Source organism: Argiope bruennichi, chromosome 6 (assembly GCF_947563725.1).
Source record: "Argiope bruennichi chromosome 6, qqArgBrue1.1, whole genome shotgun sequence".
NCBI classification, from domain to species: Eukaryota; Metazoa; Arthropoda; class Arachnida; order Araneae; family Araneidae; genus Argiope; species Argiope bruennichi.
The window spans coordinates 35,875,947-35,894,540 of NC_079156.1; the positions used below are offsets into that span (position 1 = coordinate 35,875,947).

At 28.3% G+C, this 18,594-nt stretch overlaps 1 protein-coding gene across 2 annotated transcripts; it reads left to right on the plus strand.

The window, feature by feature from the left end:
* Nucleotides 1-7,745: 7,745 nt before the first annotated feature.
* Nucleotides 7,746-18,513, plus strand: LOC129972931 (splicing regulator SDE2-like). Of its 2 annotated transcripts, none has more exons than XM_056087253.1 (8): nt 7,746-7,956; nt 12,281-12,392; nt 13,207-13,318; nt 13,704-13,873; nt 15,958-16,033; nt 16,833-16,934; nt 17,584-17,929; nt 18,226-18,513. In XM_056087253.1, the coding sequence occupies exons 1-8, from the start codon at nt 7,852-7,854 to the stop codon at nt 18,418-18,420; spliced, it is 1,218 nt and encodes a 405-aa protein (XP_055943228.1). In that variant the 5' UTR covers nt 7,746-7,851; the 3' UTR covers nt 18,421-18,513. The 2 variants fall into 2 exon arrangements, with proteins under 2 accessions (XP_055943228.1, XP_055943229.1); XM_056087254.1 differs by having other exon boundaries at nt 7,746-7,914.
* Nucleotides 18,514-18,594: the final 81 nt, after the last annotated feature.

Here is an 18,594-nt window from a genome sequence, read left to right on the forward strand (position 1 = left end):
TCTCTCTCTCTCTTTTTTGTGGAATAGTAAAATTGGAATTGTTGCCTAAGAATTGTTGCCTAAAAAAGTATAAAATAATAATAATAAAAAAAAAAATCTTGAAAATACACGAAAAAAAAAATACAAAGACAAAATTGAAATATTATTGAAACAAAACCTAACAAAAGTTGTATTTGGTAAATACAAAAATATAGTGTCCATTTTTAAAGTGTAAATACATGTATGTTGCTTATAACCAAAAGGATCGATCCATTTTTCATTTCCAATCCCCTCAGATTAAGAATATGAATAATGTCTATCGAAAAATAGAACCCTCAAGTAATCCGAAGAGCATTTAGTTTCTCATGATCAAACTAGCGGGAATGGTCTCTTCAAAACTTTCTCGTATATTCTCTAATAAACTCAGCATGCCAAAGAATTCATTATATGACATAGTTACGAATATAATTACATATAATAATTACGAAATAATAACTTTTCGCGTGAAAATAGCATTTTTATTGAAATTATCGTCCTTGGCGAGGCATTTGGCGATTAATCCCTGGCATGCAAGAAAAGTATTCAAAAATCGAATTTGTATTTCAGATGCGTTTTTTTGCTCCCGATTGAAACAAAAATTTGACCCTAAACTTCCCTTGTGGTCACAAAACCCCATTCTAAATTTGATATATTTAAGTCATTCCTTTTGAATGATCGCTCTTCCATGTTTCTGAAAGTACAGACCGACAGACAGTCAACCCGTAGATGGATTTGGTTCAAAATTTGTTAGGCATCCACACTTAGATATTAAATATGTGTACCGAATTTTATCTTTCTAGCAATCTTCATTTTTTAGTTATTGTGTTTATTTATATTCGAACAGCCGTAGAGACGGACTTCCTCAGAACAGATTTTTCTCAAAATTTGACAGAAATCTGCAAATTTGGTGCAAAGATAATATACCAAATTTCAACCATCTCGCTCAAAGTGCTTTTGAGTTATCTTTGTCACAGACAAGCAAACGAACATTTTCAAAAACAATATATTTTTTGAACTCAGGGAGTGTAAAATGTAGAAATTCGCCAAAATCTCAAATTCAAATTTTTTGACGATTACTATGCTTTCTGCATACTACGTATACGAGAAAGTAAAAATAACGATTCCTTCTCATTTCTATAAAATAAAAGTCATGAAAACAAAGATTTTTATTCTTTCCCTCTTCTATGTAACCAATACTCTTATAATTAAGATATTGCTCAATGCTTCAACGGGATTTATTTTTTCTTTTCCAGATACGAAATATCCAAAGAGAAAGTATTGTAATTATCAAAATGTTGTTGTTGTTTCTTATGGCACTGTTACGAAGACAGCGATTTAAGCCGAAGGGGGAGCGTCTCTTGTTTTTATAGTAACACCAACTAGGGCCAAGAGTACGACTGCTACTCACGCATCACTCATTTGCTTTCACAACCCCTTTTTACAGGAGGGCACATTCACACATCTCACAGATAGAACACAGGGTAGAGAACAACCCTGCCCAAACCGAGACGTCCAGATCACGGGGAAGATGCGCTATCCCTATGCCAGGACGCCGGCTCAAAAAATTCGAACTTGAGATTTTGAAAAACCTCCATGTTTAAGACGATCCTGAGTCCAAAATATATGTTTTTGAGTTATGTCTTTCTGTTTGTGAACAACACGATACAAAAACGCTTTGAGATAGGTGAATGAAATTTGGTATGTGATTATTGTACGAAATTTGTAGATTTCTGTCAAATTTTGAAGGAAATTCATTCAGAGAATGTTTGTCTGTCTGCCTAAATATATAATAAACACCATAACTATAAAATATAAAGAACTACATAGAAAGGTTTTGGAACACAGTTTTAGAATTTAAAGTTTAATGATAAATTGTGAACCATATCTGTTTACAAATTGACCATCTATTGTTCTGTGCATTTGTGGGCAAGTAAAAGTGATGATTAAAAAATGCAATGATTTAAATAAATGAAATTTGGTTAATGAAATAGAAATTCTGTATTTAATTTCTCTTTTTCAGTCGCTCTTAAAAAAAAGAACATTCAAAATGCACACTGGGTTTTCTTCAATATATTACGGAGATAAAACTTTGACGGGCTAAAATTCTGAGCATTCATGTGTTCAGGGCTTTACTAAAGTTCACATCTTTAATGTGCATGAGCGTGTAAGTGTGTGAAGGTTGAGTGAGGGGGGGGGCATAACACTTTTAAAGAGCGAATGCAAGAAAGTTTCGGAAAGAAATTTCTCCCTGAAATTCATGTCATAAAACTAAATTTTAAATTTAGATTATCTGTGAACTGGATGCCAGATGCCATATATTCTATTATATTTTGCCACAATATTTAAGTAGGGGGAAAAAATCGTGAAATCTTTTCCTAAATCAATACCACTAAAAGTCACAATATCTCTAGAAAACTGAATACGCATTATTTTTTTTTATCATTTATTCCGACACCCTTCTTATTTTATATGAAACCTGTTCGAGATTTGCAATCACGAACTTCTGCATATGACGACTTAATAATTAGTTGACAAGTTCATGCTTTTGAATTGGCAGCTGTTTTATACAGTAGCTTTATTCCGACTGCAGAGCAGTTGGGATGGATTTGCGATATTTGAGCATTGTTTTTAGGCCACTTCCGGTTACCGTGGGGTCGGTGGGTGACGTTGAGCTCTCGTCTGTTCCGGTTGTCATGCACAGCTAGCACTCGATGCGTCCAACTTCGAGCCATGAGTACTTCCCGCCCAAATAGGAACTAAGCAGTAGGTTTTGAGGGAAGAAATAATGTCGCGAGGTGCATATGATATTTAACCAGCTAACCGTATTCTTACATATGAATGAAAGGGAAAAATTTATAATATCCTATGAAATTTGACGATAACCCCTTGAAGTTTCTGTTGATATAATATTATCTATTAGTGTATCTTAAAAATTTAACCTTTGAGCTAGACGGTTGAAATTTGATATACGGTCTTAAATCAAACTTTCAGATTTCTGTCAAATTTTTAGTAAAATCTATTTATAGAAGTCTGTCTGTCTGTTTGTTCGAATATAAGTTAACACGATAATTACAAAACGGAGAGAGTTAGATAAATAAAATTCGGCACACAGATTTTACATCTATACTGTAGACACCTTTCAATTTTTGAGCCAAATCCAAAGACAGGGTGACTATCTGTGTCTCTGTACTTTCAGAAACATATCCACGGGATAATTCAAAACTGCAATGACTTAATTATGTCGAATTTGTTAAAGGAGTTTGTGATTACAAGTACAATTTTGTGTGTCAAATTTTTATTTCAATCGGTTGAGAAAAGCGGGTTTAAAACACAAATTCGATGATAGGATATACTATTAACGCATGCCATGGATTAATCACCAAATGATGAGCCAAAGATGACGATAGTAGAGATGCTAAATTCATGCCGTAACTATTGTACGCCAATGCCATACAAGGCATTATCTGGCAAGATAAGTTTATTAGAGAGTATGCGAGAAAGTTTTGGGGAGACTATTCCGCTGGTTTAACTGTATTTATTCGTTAAATAGTCCGTATTTAACATACGTTATGGCAGTTTTAATTATACGTAGCAGTGTATTCAAAGACAAAAGTAATAATCAGCAAAATTCTTTTCTCATTTTAGAAGTAAATTGGAATAAGTAGGATGCACTGTTTATTTTAAAGATTTCTTGCGCAATTCTTGAACTCAAAATAATACTTACTGTTCGCTTATTGCTGTTGTTGTTGCTTCTAAGGGCACTTGCCATGGACAAGCTCGCTGATGAAGTCAACGATTTTAAGCAAAAGAGCGCCTCTTATTTTTAGTAGCGCCAACTAGGGCCAGGAGTACGTCTTAGCTACTCACACGTCACTCATTCGCTTGCACAACCCCTTTTTACAGGGGGGCACAATCACACATCTCACAGATAGAACAGAAGAAGAACAACCATGCCCAAACATTATTGATATACTTTACTGATTCTTTAATATCAATTATTTATTCAAACTACTACGACTTTCAAAAACTATTAGAGCAGATCAACACATATTATATATATACTGCTTGGCTTGTGTATATATATATATATATATATATATATATATATATATATAATATGATACATAATCTGATATGATATATATATATATGATATAATATAATATATATATAATCTTGATATGGCTTAAAAGATTTCCATAGGATTTTTGTGATCAAAATTGATCGAATCTTTGATTTTTATTTATTTTAGATCTAAAATGCAAATTTAATTCTCTTCTTTATAACGCGAAACTGAAATCCAAACACAACTCAGTGAGAAATTCAAGAGGAAAAAAAAAAATTAGTTGATAATAGATGATATTCGATGCGTCTATGTTGTAAGTGTGTATGTTTTATATATTCTTTCATAATTTCGCCTATACAATTAGTCACTGAAGGATTATTATACTCTTAAATAAAATTTGTGAAAGATGACGAATATTGTTTCTGAAATTCGAAGACTGGATATTTCAAAACGTAATAATAAATAAATAAAAATTAAATGAGAGTCAGTCCTTTATTAAAAAAATATTAAAGCTTAATAGTATTTGCGTTCTTTTTTGTCTCTGTTATTTCGTCTGGCTTTATTCCAACAACCGTTGCATTCTGTTTGTATCATTTATTACATCACGTAATTTTCAGAAAAAATGGCCAGCCAAAAAGTAATATAACGCTAAAAAAATATTTTCTGGCGTTAAAATTTGAGAAATTCTTTTTTCAGTAATAATAATTTGATTTCTATTCTTTTTTTTTTTTTTTTTTGCAGCAGTATGCTATTTTTGAAAAATATTATTCTGAACTGTTTAGTGGCGATAATGGGCATGCAAATACTGTATTTTATATTGTTGTAACGTGTCTGTAAATAAACACAGTATTAAAATAGGAAAATATATTGATATAAAATGCGCATAAAATATATTTAAAAATTTATTAAAGTTAGAGAATCGAAACTGCAGGGAAATAAAACTAGTAACGACTGAAAAAGCTAATTTTATAACTTTGAAAAGGGCCTAATTAAAAAAAAAAAGTTTGCTTAATTTTTAATTTATTTAAGCTTTAATTAATCTTTTGAACAACCTTTTTCTAGTCAGAATTTAGTAAAGAAAAAAGAATGCCAAATTTAATAGCTATAAATCAATCAATCTATCCTACAAAACATTTTGAACAAATTTTACTTAAAACATGTCTGAAGATGCAATTTATCAATAGTATGCGAGCCTATCAGTTTCATGTTAAAAATCCAGAACTTCAGCCATATCTACACCGCAATAATTCTTGTAATATATATAATATCTATAAACCGATTGAATAATCAAATCAAAAATCAAAGAGCCAACTCCCCATCCCAAGCACTGATGCGACTTCACCAGTTGTTATTTCATATGTACATGACTTCTAAATATACCATCAATGGTCGCCTGCCCCTTGCATCTCCATTTTCGAAAGAAATCTCAAAGACATTATTTCACTACACAATCTCTACGGAGAAAACCCTTGATGGTATCTTCCAGCCATAACTATTGTGATGATTTTACCAATGGATGAAAGGTCATAATCTCTAAATTCGTCATCAATAGTCGCTTGTTCCTCATCAATCTAAAATTCTGCAAAATAAAACTTTGGTCGACTCTCGAACGCAACTACTGCGATTTTGCATTTACCAAACGTAAATAACCATTCAGATTGCTTTATAATTATTGTGCAAATGTAATTTGAAATATTTTTTGGTAAAATGTGGTTTAAATGGGTTGACATGCTTAAATAAATACTATAAGTATGATAGACAATCAGGTGATTTTTCTTAATTTCATTTAGAAGCATAGGACCAATTCTTTTTATTTAATCCAATAATTCTATTGACGAAAGAATTAAAAACTCTACTTGGAAGTAAATCAGAAATAGGTGTTCGCTTACTGCATTCAATGCGTTGCAGCCACAAGCATGTCATAACTTATATGCATCACTACATTTATATTGCATATTTATAATACATTTTCTGCATAATATAAATTTTAAATAATTTAATTATTATATAATAAAAACTTGATTGGCAAATTTTTTAATAAAGAAGTTTTAGCTATGCTTTTAATATTTTTCAATTCATTTCTATTAAAAATTGATAGTTTTTAAGGAACTGTTTTTGAACAATAAAAAAAATATGAAATGTAAGGTTAAAATAAATGCACATGTAAGAACATAATCTGTGTACTTCTTTACCAGAAAAATTTTGAAGATGCAATAATTTTTAGTTATTTTATCTTTATCGCTACATTTGAAAAAAAAAAACCGATTCTAACTTCTCTGTGTCTCTTCTTTTTCCATAGCCCTCTTTGTTCTTCAGATTATGTTATAAAAAACTGTTACAGTCCAAATGTAGCAAAAGAAATTTGTGACTGTGTAGCGCAGTTATGTACAACTCGTAAAGATCGGTTATTACAAGGGATTATATTTCCGGAATGATTAATGCAGATTATATTTCAAATTAAAATGAAGCGAAACTATATCATGTCGAGATAGACAAACTTACAAAAATAAGGTAATAATATAAGAAATATAACTGCTAGAACTGATGTAAAATGAATTCCTTAGAGAATTTTTTTCCCTTGAAGAGATGTATGATGTTTTCCTGCAACTGAAAAAAAAAAAAAAAAAAAAGAATTGGTGAAGAACTGAAAGAAGAATGATTTTCTTTTAAAAACTGAAAGAAAAGAATTAGATTAGATTATTGAAGAATTTAAATAATAAGAACTATTTAAATAGATTTATTATAAATTTATCGATTGAAAATATTGGATGCTCTGCTGTTGATAGAATTTACACAAGAGGTGCCACTCGTTTTTTACATATAGAAAAAAAATTCCACACATAATTATTTCAGTATTCTTTTCGTATTCATGCATATTTTTTTTCTAATAATTTTTGGTGCAATATAGTTAGAAATTTAAAAATGCTACTATCTTGTGAAATTATAAATACACATCTGCAAAGTATTCAATGTTTGTGCTTCTAACACATAGAAGGCGATTCGAAGCAAATCTTTTTCTCCGCCATTTGTCTCTTTTAAAAATAGAAAATTTATTTTCAAGAAATAGTATAGACTAATATAAGGAAGGTTATTATACATCATGATTGACGGAATGATTTTTTTTCAAAATTTATTGAAATCTAATATAATGCAATTGCAATTTAAAATATTGCCTTTTTAAAACATAAATCAAAATTTGAAAATTATATAATTTTTACATTTATCATTCATAGATGGCAGCACGAAGGATTTCAGAAACTAATATTGTTGTCTTACTCGAATAATTCCAAACATAAAAAAAAAAAAAAGAAAAAAAAAATCTGGAATCAGATTAATCAATCCCTTATGAATGTTAAAAAAGCACTTTTTATATACTTGAAACCATTAAAATTCAATATTTTTATTGTCGTGCCCGATCGTCAATGTTTCTGAAAGATTCTAGAAGTTTCCATTTTATAACAGAATAAAGCATTGAATGAAAATCATCAAGGCACACTTATTAAGTTTTACTGTTTTTTTTTTTTTTGATCAAATCATAATTTCTTTCTCAAAAAACGAAACTTTGTTTAAATTTGGAGTTAAAAGACACTGCTAGAAGAGTTGTAATTTATTTAAAATCTGGCAATGTTATGGTGGCTGATCAAATGAAATCAAGTGAAGTCATTTTATTTTAATTACAACGAGAAGGAAACATAATTGACATCTTGTTGTTGTTATACTTTATTTAATATATATATCGTTTATCTAAATCACTTGCAGGGACAAAAATGATTTTTTTAAGGTTACCTTTCGAGAAAAGAATTTGCTGCATGTCAGCTGAAAATGATGAAGTGAGTGTTGACGAGATTATTTATTATATTTCTTCGGGTTGGGTAAGTTAATTTCAGTATTTTCGTTTATTTTTCAGCATGTGTATTAAATTATGTAGAACATAATACAACTGCAATAATTATATCACTTTGGTTTTTAATTGTGTTGACAACTAGGTACTTTTTCTTTAGTTTAGTTTAACTTAAATAGAAATATTTCAAACAAGAACAGACTTGAAAAGACGTAGATTAATTAGGTGCAAATTTCTTTCTGTTAAATTTTATACAGTGTCTCACAAAAGTGATGGGACACGTGTGCTTTACAAAAGGAAACTGTAATAAAATAAATTAAAAAACATGTACAAATTTTTTGTGGGTGTGTTTCGTACTTAAATTTAGTATCAATTATTACATAACATACATTTTGTCAAAATATTAAAATATTAATTTAATAAAAATACAATTGTTTAGAACGGAGCAAAAAATAGCTCACATAAGTGATGGGACACCATTAGATATTCAACAAAAATTGTCTGAAATAAGCAATAAAAATATTTTTGGTGGTTTTATTTTTACTCAAAAGCAATTGGCAATAATTTTTAAAATTGTCTGCAGTATTTCTCTCCAGTTTGTTTTGGAATTTTTGAGTTTTTAGCTCTGTGCAGCCATGAATGCTAAACGAAAAGAACCTTCGCCTGAAATTCGAAAATTAGTTATTAACTTGCATATTGAACGTGGAAAATCTATTAGAAAAACTGCTGAAACAGTTAACTTTAGTCATTCAACAGTTTTCAATATCATTAAACGATATAAAAAGAATCGTATTATTCAGGATAAAAAAAAGACCTGGCTGACCATCTGAGCTATCCAATGGAATAAAGCAAATTATCGTTCGAAATATTAAAAAAAATCCAAGAAAGAGTGCTCCTAAAGTTGCTGCTGATTTACAAGCATTATATGGATTAATTGTTAATCATGAGACTATTAGAAGGGTAATTCGGTCTGCTGGATATCACGGTAGAGTAGCCAGGAAAAAATTCTTCGTAAGTGAAAAAAATAGAAAACTGAGACTAGTTTTCGCAAAATCCAACATAAATAAGAATTCTGATTACTGGAATAAAGTTATATTTGCTGATGAGAGTAAATTTAATATATTTGGTTCTGACGGTAGAATCTTGGTGTGGAGAAAACCCAGGGAAGAATTTCGCAAACAGAACTTGGTGCCAACAGTAAAACATGGTGGAGGAGGAGTTATGGTATGAGGGTGTATGTCGTCCGCTGGAGTTGGTAATATTGTTTTTATTGACAGTATAATGGTTCAGTACAAATATATTGACATTTTAAAGCAAAATTTGAAATCTTCCGCACGAAAATTGAACCTTCATAACGATTTTAAATTCTACCAGGACAATGACCCCAAGCACACTGCTTTGAACTTTAGACTCTGGCTGCTGTATAACTGTCCTGAAATAATAAAAACACCACCACAAGAAGAATGGGGTAAAATCACTCCAGAAATCACAAAAAAAAAAAAAAAAAAAAAAAAAAATTAGTTGAAACAATTCCAAGAAGATTAAGTCATGTTTTAAAAGTAAAAGGAAATCCAAAAAATATTAAAACCTTTTAAAAAGTAAAATTTTTGGATAAATATTTGATAGAAAAGTAAGTGTCCCATCACTTATGTGAGCCATTTTTTGCTCCGTTCTAAACAATTGTATTTTTATTAAATTAATATTTTAATATTTTCACAAAATGTATGTTATGTAATAATTGTTACTAACTTTAAATATGAAACACACCCAAAAATTTTTTGTACATATTTATTTATTTTATTACAGTTTCCTTTGGTAAAGCACAAGTGTCCCATCTTTTTTGTGAGACACTGTATGTAACGTTCTTAACTAATTGAGAATCCTAGTTTTTTTATTCTAAAATTGTACTTGAACCATTTTTCAGCAAATACTGATCTAATTTTCGATGTAATTATTCAATTTTTTAAGTGGCATTTTGTGTTTATTTTATGGTTTAAGGTGTTTTAATTAAAATTAAGGCAATTAAAATTCTAAATATGTTATAGGGATTTTTAAGACAATCAAGCAGTTGATAGTAATGAAATTGGATGACAATGAATCTTAAAGCATTTTAATAACAAGATGATACAGTTTATTTTTATTTGAGATTAAGCATAGGACTACTTTATTGAGAAAGCATATATTCTCTGTTAGTGGCTTTATTTTTCGTCTGTGCATTCAAAAAAGTAGAAATTTTTAGTTTTTCAGTATCTCTTTTACAGCTTTTGGATAACCTTCCTTGTTCAGAAAAGCAGGAATAAAAAATAATACAAAATAATGATAAGAAGGATGGGAAATAAAATTAAGAAGCAAAATACAGAAATAAAATTAGATTACACTACATATATGTGTACACTACATATATGTGTGCACTACATATTGTTTTCCAATATATGTGACACTTTGTATCTGTTGAAAAATAGATATGAATATGATAATACAATACGATTTCTAATCATTAATTGTAGACTATCCTTATTGTTAAGGATATAAAAAAAATCTTAGTCATGAAATGGTATTTATCTCTGTATGTGTTTATGTATGGATTTTTTATTTCTTTTTATCAAAATCCAGGTAAATCTAGTATCTTAATCACTGCAACTGAACATATTAAATGTTCACTTATAAATTATTACACTTAGACATGAATGTTTAATAGTTTGAAGATATTTAATTATAAGTGTACTTAATTGAAATGAGAATTTTACAGTAAAATTTCTCTCTCTCCATTGATGATGATGATGACCCAACTGAATATATCATAGAAGATAATTGTAAATATAGTCTAAATCTAGATTTTTTTTTTTTAACCTTTCTAAGTATATCAACAATGCAAAGTCAAAAATCAAGATGATTGACAATAACTGTTTTACAGAATTGTTTACCTGGTCAGCCATCTTGATTTGGCACAGTGAAGGGGCATCTCAAACTAAATTTCAACTGCAAATATAAATTCTGTAAATGTTTTATTTATTAATCTATTCATTATACGATTTTTAACTTTCATTGAGTACCTTATTTGCTTGGAGATTTTCAAATTAATTCTATATTTTACAGAATCTCTTAATCCATGCAAATTGATATATAAAAAAAATAATTTCCTGGTTGGCAATCTATTAGAATAAATATACAACTTTGATAATAACTTCATAATTAATTGCAGGAATTTTTATCTATAATTTTGATTTGTTGACATATATAATTCACAATGTATTTAGTAATAAATTATATTTAATATATGAAATAATTACTATTCTTTCACAGTAACTTCTTATTGTTCTACATTGCTAAATGATATGTTTTGATAAGCAATTAATTTTAATTTTGAAATAGTTTTTTTCTTTATTCTTTTTAAGCTTTTTTAAAACTTTTTTTACTATCTTTAATTAAATAATAATTACAAAAAACTTGAAAGAATAGTTTAATTAACAATTTATTACTGTTATACAGTTAGTTGCCATATGCCATGAAATATTTAGAAATTTTTTTGGCAATTAATTGCTGTCATGCAGTTAATCTTATTATTTTAATTTCAGCATATTAGTGTAAATTCTTGAGCATAGAATATTTTAATATTTTATTTCATTTTCATGTAGATATAATTTATATGAAATTATATCTATTTTAAAGTATTTTTCCATTATTTTCATAACTCAAATTTTGTGACAATTTGTTGAAGATAGTAACCTTACACCACAAAACATACAATTTAATATTGACTTTAAGAAAATATTTCCGTTTTACTATTTTAACACCAGTATTTGCCTTTGATAAAAATTCATAATGAGCTAATGGGAAAAATATTTTCCTGATTTTCTAACATTCCCCCCCCCCCCCCCCAGATACTAAAAATTTGTTAATGTTATATGTACAAACAACGAAAATGATTTTAAATAATGAAGATTGATAGAAATAATCATTAAGGCTTCATATGAAAAAAGGAATAATTAATTCCTCTCAGCAAAATTTTGAGATTTCAAGTTATAGGATTATATGATGTTATGTATTTATGTATATAATATTAAGTTTATATTACATGCATTATTTAATATTGCTGAAGACATGTTATTATCAAGTTTAATAAGTAATTAAGACTTAATAAATGTAGTTATAAATTAATATTTATTTCTAAATAGATTATGTAATTTTCTTAATTTTTTAAAAATATTTTGGAAAAAAATCATATCAAATTATTAAATTTGAACAAAAAGAAAATATTTTTGGGCTTAATTATACTTCAAGCTTTATGCAAGCATTTGTTAAATTTTTCTGTATTATTTATTTTTAAGAATGAATATATATTTTTAAATTTTCAGGGTTTTAATGATTTTAAACTTTATTACAATGGAAAAGTTGTGGAAGAACATGATACTGTCCCTAACAACTCTACATTGGAAGCTGTTTTTTCATTACAAGGGGGCAAAGGAGGCAAGTATTTTATAATTTTTTTTATAACAGTTTCAATATATTAATAAATATTCTGAATAAATTATAAGAATCACTCACACTTGCATTCTGTTTTTTACAATATATGTATTTTGTGAATTAATTAATGAATACCTTAGTTTTAAAAAGAAGTTTCTTATAAAGCAGCAAAATTCTTTTGTATTAAATCGTATATAAAGTTCTAGATTTTTTTAAAATAAATATTACGTACTTGAGTTTGGATCATAATACATTATATGTATTTTTGATAGCTGTTGTGTCTTCTTCAGGTGCCGAAAGGTGTTGCATGCTCTAAATTTTGCTCTTTACACAACAGACCGGTGCAGCTGGTTTGAAAAATTCTTTATTTCAAAATTGTTAGGATAAGCAGCAATGGTGATCCCAAAGGTTAAAATAAATTAAATAAAAATCTCAGATACAGATTAAATAAATCTCAGATTAAAATAAAAATTACAATACTTATAAAAAAAAATCATAATTTTAATGTGGAAAGTGTTAACCGTAACTGTTTCGCAGAAGCATTTATTTTGTCCACCATCTTTAATGGCGACTTAGCACCCTTGATGCAGGAAGGGGCACACTATACTATACTTTTACCATAAATGTGCCTTAAATCACAATCTGAATATTGTAGTATTTGTTTCCTGTGCACATTACAATCTGTAGCATTTTTAACTTTTCTTTTTTTTATTGTATTTTTATATTAAATGAGTTATTGTGTGTCAACTGATTTTCAATTGCTATAACTTCAAAATTGAATTTGGTGAAGGTCACTCAGGAATTTCTTTTCTTCTAGGATTTGGCTCCATGCTGCGAGCTATTGGTGCCCAGATTGAGAAGACAACCAATAGAGAAGCTTGTCGAGACTTGAGTGGCCGACGACTTAGAGATATTAATGAAGAACAGAGGTGTGTGTGTGATTGATTAAGAATTTTAGAATTTAAATTTTTAACTCTTGAAGTTATTTATAATTTTGTTTTTTTCTAAATATGCATTTTACTACAGATTTATTATTAATAACATAAATGTGCTTTAAAAAATGTGTATAGATTGAAAATATTATAGGGAATACTTTATATTGTGCTACTATTTTTAATTTCTGTGGATCTTAAAATAGGATTAAATTTTTCATCCTGAAAATATGTTGCATCTAGCTAATTCTGTTATTGATTGAAAAACATTGTAATAAAATGTTTAAGAATATAATAAAATAAATAGAAATTTTTCTCTTATTTTGTAAATTGATAAAAATTTCTAATTCTTTCTTTGAAATTATGTTTACGTTGGGAATAGATTAAAGAAATGGATAGCTAAAGAGTCTGAACGAGAAGCTGAGAAAGCTCGGAGACGTCAAGCAAGAATAGAACGCCTCAAATCGAAACCAAAACATAACTTTGTAGATTTTGAATATGAAAAAGAGATTTCACAATTGCCTGAACGCGTTGATGAGGCTTTGCATGCAGGTATGTTCATTCTTTTTTTTTTCTTTCTATGTTCTTCATTACTGTATGTGATAATGAATTCTAATTATTAGATAATTATGGCTGAAAATGTAAATAAAATAACTTTATTACTTTATCAAAATTTAGCTATTATGCAGATAACTATGATTATAGGCAAGAAAAGTTGCACTTTTTACTGTTTTAATTACATGGACAAATTTTCTAGTAAATTGCTAGTAATAGAAATTTTCCTTTTATATTCTGCAAATATATTTAATTGCACAAAAATGATGTACAATCCGGATTATTGCCTTGCATGCTTTTACCTTGTCGATGAATTAAACCGGTTTCTAAGGGGAAGGACCATATCGTTCTCTGCAAAATCAGTGGTGTGGTCTCTCCGAAACTTTCTCGCATATTCTCTAATAAAAGTACTTGTTTATCTGCATATCATTAGGAAACAATGATTTCAAAACAGCCTATCATTTTGTTCTATTCCTCCCTCTTTTTGTTAATTAATTGCTTACATAGGTACCAGAAAACTGAATGTGCATTTAGGGTTTCTTTTTGTTAATTAATTGCTTACATAGATACCAGAAAATTGAATGTGTATTTTGCACTTCTTTTTTCCAATCAATTAAGACTAAAATTTGGCACAGGACTGCAATTGTAATCACAAAATCTCATACTAGTCGAATCAATTTTTTTTTTTTGAATTACTTTGTTTACATACTTGCAAAAGTACAGACCAATAGACAATCAACCCCTTCGTGGTTGTGACTTAAAATCTTATAAGAATCTACACATTAGATGTTGAAACCGTGTACCTAATTTTATCCATTTGTCTTCCTTTGTTTTATAATTGAATAACAACTTTGTTTAATAACATGAATTTTCTTCAAAATGTGACAGAAATCTATAAATTTAATGTAAAGACCATGTATGAAATTCCATCCACTTAGCTCAAAGCATTTTTGAATAATTTTGTTGAGCAGCAGCTTTTATTCTAAAAGTATCTTTTTTGAAGGAGAAATTTAAAATATGGAGATTCATGGAAATCTTGAATTTTTTTGAAGATTACCAGACTTTTTCTTACTGTATTTTGTATATCAGAAAGTAGTATAGATGATAATCAATTGTTGTTTACTTTATCAGGAAATGGCTTTAAAAATATATATTATGATACTTTTTATACTCGTAAAATGTTACTTATTATACTGCTAAATATTTCTTATAAGTCACAGATTATGTTTTATTTGTAATGCAAAAGATAGTAACTACATACAATATGAGATATTTGCTTCGTCTTTTTTCTTTTCTATATTATTTTTATTTAAAAGAAAATATAAAGTTTTCTATAAGATATTATCTTATATTTAATACTTTTAGAATAAATTCTAATAAGGGCTAAAAAGTATGAAGTTTTTTTAAAAAAATGTAATGGAGGAAGGGATTAATATGAGAATGAACTCCCATCTTGATTGTAATTTTAAAATTGATTAGTTGCGTCTTCATTAAAAATAATTTTCCAAAGAAGACTAAATAAAAGTAGCATTACAATACAACTAGAAAGTCCAACCCCCCTGGAAGTGAACTTTTATTAGCATTTTTTTTATTTCATTAACCAAGACACCCAGCACCATTTAATTTTCTTATTTACCCCCATAGTAGTTCACTGGCTTCATATAGAACATTAGAATGCATTCATATTAGGCTTAAGACATAAATTCATTTTTTAAAACTTCAAAGAGTATGGACAGTTTTGAGATTATAATTACTAATTTTGTTTGCTAATCAAAAGAAACACATTGCTTTTTAATGAATTTAACTGTGGAATATAACCAGCAAAGTATTATAAGTCTCTGATAAGATTTTGGATAGTTAAGGAGCATTAAGGGTTAAATGTAAATACTTTTTTTATTTTACTTTTCTGATATGAGAAAAAGGTATCATTATAGCAATATAAATGTAATAATCATATAAAATAAATTACTTATTTTGGAAATTATGATTTTGGTATTTTAAAGAAAAGTGTATTCCATATATTTAGTGAACCATTTTAGTATTATTCTGTTTTTCTGTCATATTTTATTTATGTAATTTAGGAATGGAAAAAGCCAGCAAAAGACCCAAGACAATAGAAGCGTGTTCTGCACCTCCAACTAAGAAGAAGAAACTCTGGTAATGTTAGCTCCATTGTACATAATCAAATTTTCTTTCATTTTTATTTAAAATTAAAGTTGCAGTTTTATCTATTGTTTTTAATTTAATTATAATGAAATCGACTTAATAGTTACCATGCTACAATATAAACAATCGGATAAATTTTTAAAGAATAAATTGACTAATGAATATTTCTGTCATTTATTTTCCATGTAAATCTGTCAGTTTGTGATATTAAGAAAAGTACGAATTAGCATCTTATTTATGACATTAAATCTTAGATCGTGTCTTTTCAAAATCTGGTTGAGAATAGAAGATAAAAATTTTTTACTGTAAAAATTATTAATTTTCTCATTATTAGCAAATGCTAAATTTTAAAATTATACTGATAATTTTAGTTTTCTTACATGGTTTTAAGTTTATAATTATAGTTGCTAATAACATGCTTACAAAAGTTATGCAGATTAGTCTTGTCAATAAGCTTGCTCTTTATAGAAAATATTTATTGTTTTTGAATGGGAAGTAAAGGAAAATCTTCCTTATTGCCTTAAATTTTTATTCACTAGCCTGATTTTCAAACCTTCTGCTGGAATCACTAATTTCTTGAAAAATCTGTACTTGTGTTTGATCCTTCCAATCAATGTTTTTTTTTTTCCTCTGCAAAAATAGAGAAAAAAAAAGAGTGGGGCAAATACAATTTAAATATATTCAGATGCTTAAATAACTTCTAAATATCAATTTTATTTGTGCCTTTCTATAATAATTGTTCTAGAGCATTTAGTTTTATATAATCATTTAATAATTTTTTACCCTTCAGGTTAGATGAGGATCTTTCGGGCTCAAGTGATTCCGACTCCCAAGAAGCATCTAGTTCTTCTATAAATGCAACTTCTCATACAGATAATGCCAACTCATCAAGGTATGTTTTTACAGTATTTAGAATTTCAGTTTAACCCTCCTTTGATGTAACCCATTGAATTTACAAAAATTTTGAATAAAATTCAATACAAATTGATATTTATGATCTTTTTAAAGTTTTTTCTAGGACTTAATTGTGATATATAATACAGTTGTGTAATTTTAATAGTTGTTCTGTTTATTGTTTAAATAACCTTCTCAATTGATTCAAAATTAGACATTGTAGTATCGTTAAAAATGTAAATTGTGCTAAAAAACACCTTTACTTCCTCAGCTTTTTACAGTGGAAAATATTTAATGCAGCAGTGAAAATGGTTATTTTTTCCTCATCAATCTGGCTTAAATTTTAATTAAAAATATAGCTATGTGGTGCACATTCTCATTCTCCAAAGTATGAATGTGTCAAATTTGGGAGCTCCGGATTAAAAACCTGTTGTGCATTAACCACACTATATCTGCATTAATTACTAAAATATTCAAGTGGAGACTTCTTTTGTCCAATTCTTAACTTTTTGTTGAAAATTATAGAAACATTTCTTAAAATCATCTTGACTCTCATTATTATATGTATTTTCAAACCGTGCACATCAACTTTCATTCATGAGCAAGAAACTTATTTGCTGAATTCTTAATTTTACATTTTCTTTCAGATCTGAAGCAAGTGGAAGTGAATCCTCTAATGACAGCCTTTTGTCAGAACCAAAATGTGATGCTGTTATTGAAAAAGATGTACCAATGGCAGTGTGTACAGAAGAGAAAGTGAATGCTACTGAGGAAAATCAAATCTCTTCTAATGTCGATGCAAAATCAGATCAGACAATACAAGAAATAGAGGCCTCACAAGCATCCTCTAGTTCATCATTGACAAAGCAGGAGATATCAAATGCAGAAGCCAGCTGTAGTTCTACAATAAATGTTGATGAAAAAGCAATAGATTCAACTGGGGAAGTAAAAAGTACTATTGATTCTCAACTGGCTGGAGAAACACAAATAGAGGTAAATTATTTCAAATACTGGCCAGAATTTTAAACTATTCAAAGAAATAATTTTTCATTATTAATATATATATATATATTATTTTCTTTGATATGCTTTTTTAAAAATTGTAAAATAATTACCAAACAGAATGCTCATTTCTATATTTTGTTGTTCCAATCAGATCTTGAAAACCACACTGAAAGTTTTTATTTACAGAGATTGTCTTTCAAATTGTTGAATGGGATTTTGTAACTTGATCTATTATGTCAAACATTTTTTTCTATAGTAAATTTTAATGCTTTTTTAAATTTCAGGATGTGGATCTTATGTCCTATGAGAGTGCTTCTGAATTGGAGCAATTAGGGTTAGACAGATTGAAAGTAGCACTGATGACTCGAGGACTAAAGTGTGGAGGCACTATTTTTGACAGAGCCCAGAGACTGTGGAAAGTCAGAGGACTACAGCCACACGAATACCCACCTAATTTACTAGCAAAAAATAAGAAATGAATAAGTATTACAGAATTGTACTGTTTCCTGGTGTACATACTAAATATTCTATTTCTGAGGATGTAAAAACACATGTAACTTTTTAAAATAAAAGAAAAATGTAGTATTTCTATAATGTTTCTTTTAGGCTAGTGTGAAATTTTGAAAACTGACACAAAAGAATGCCCAGAATAC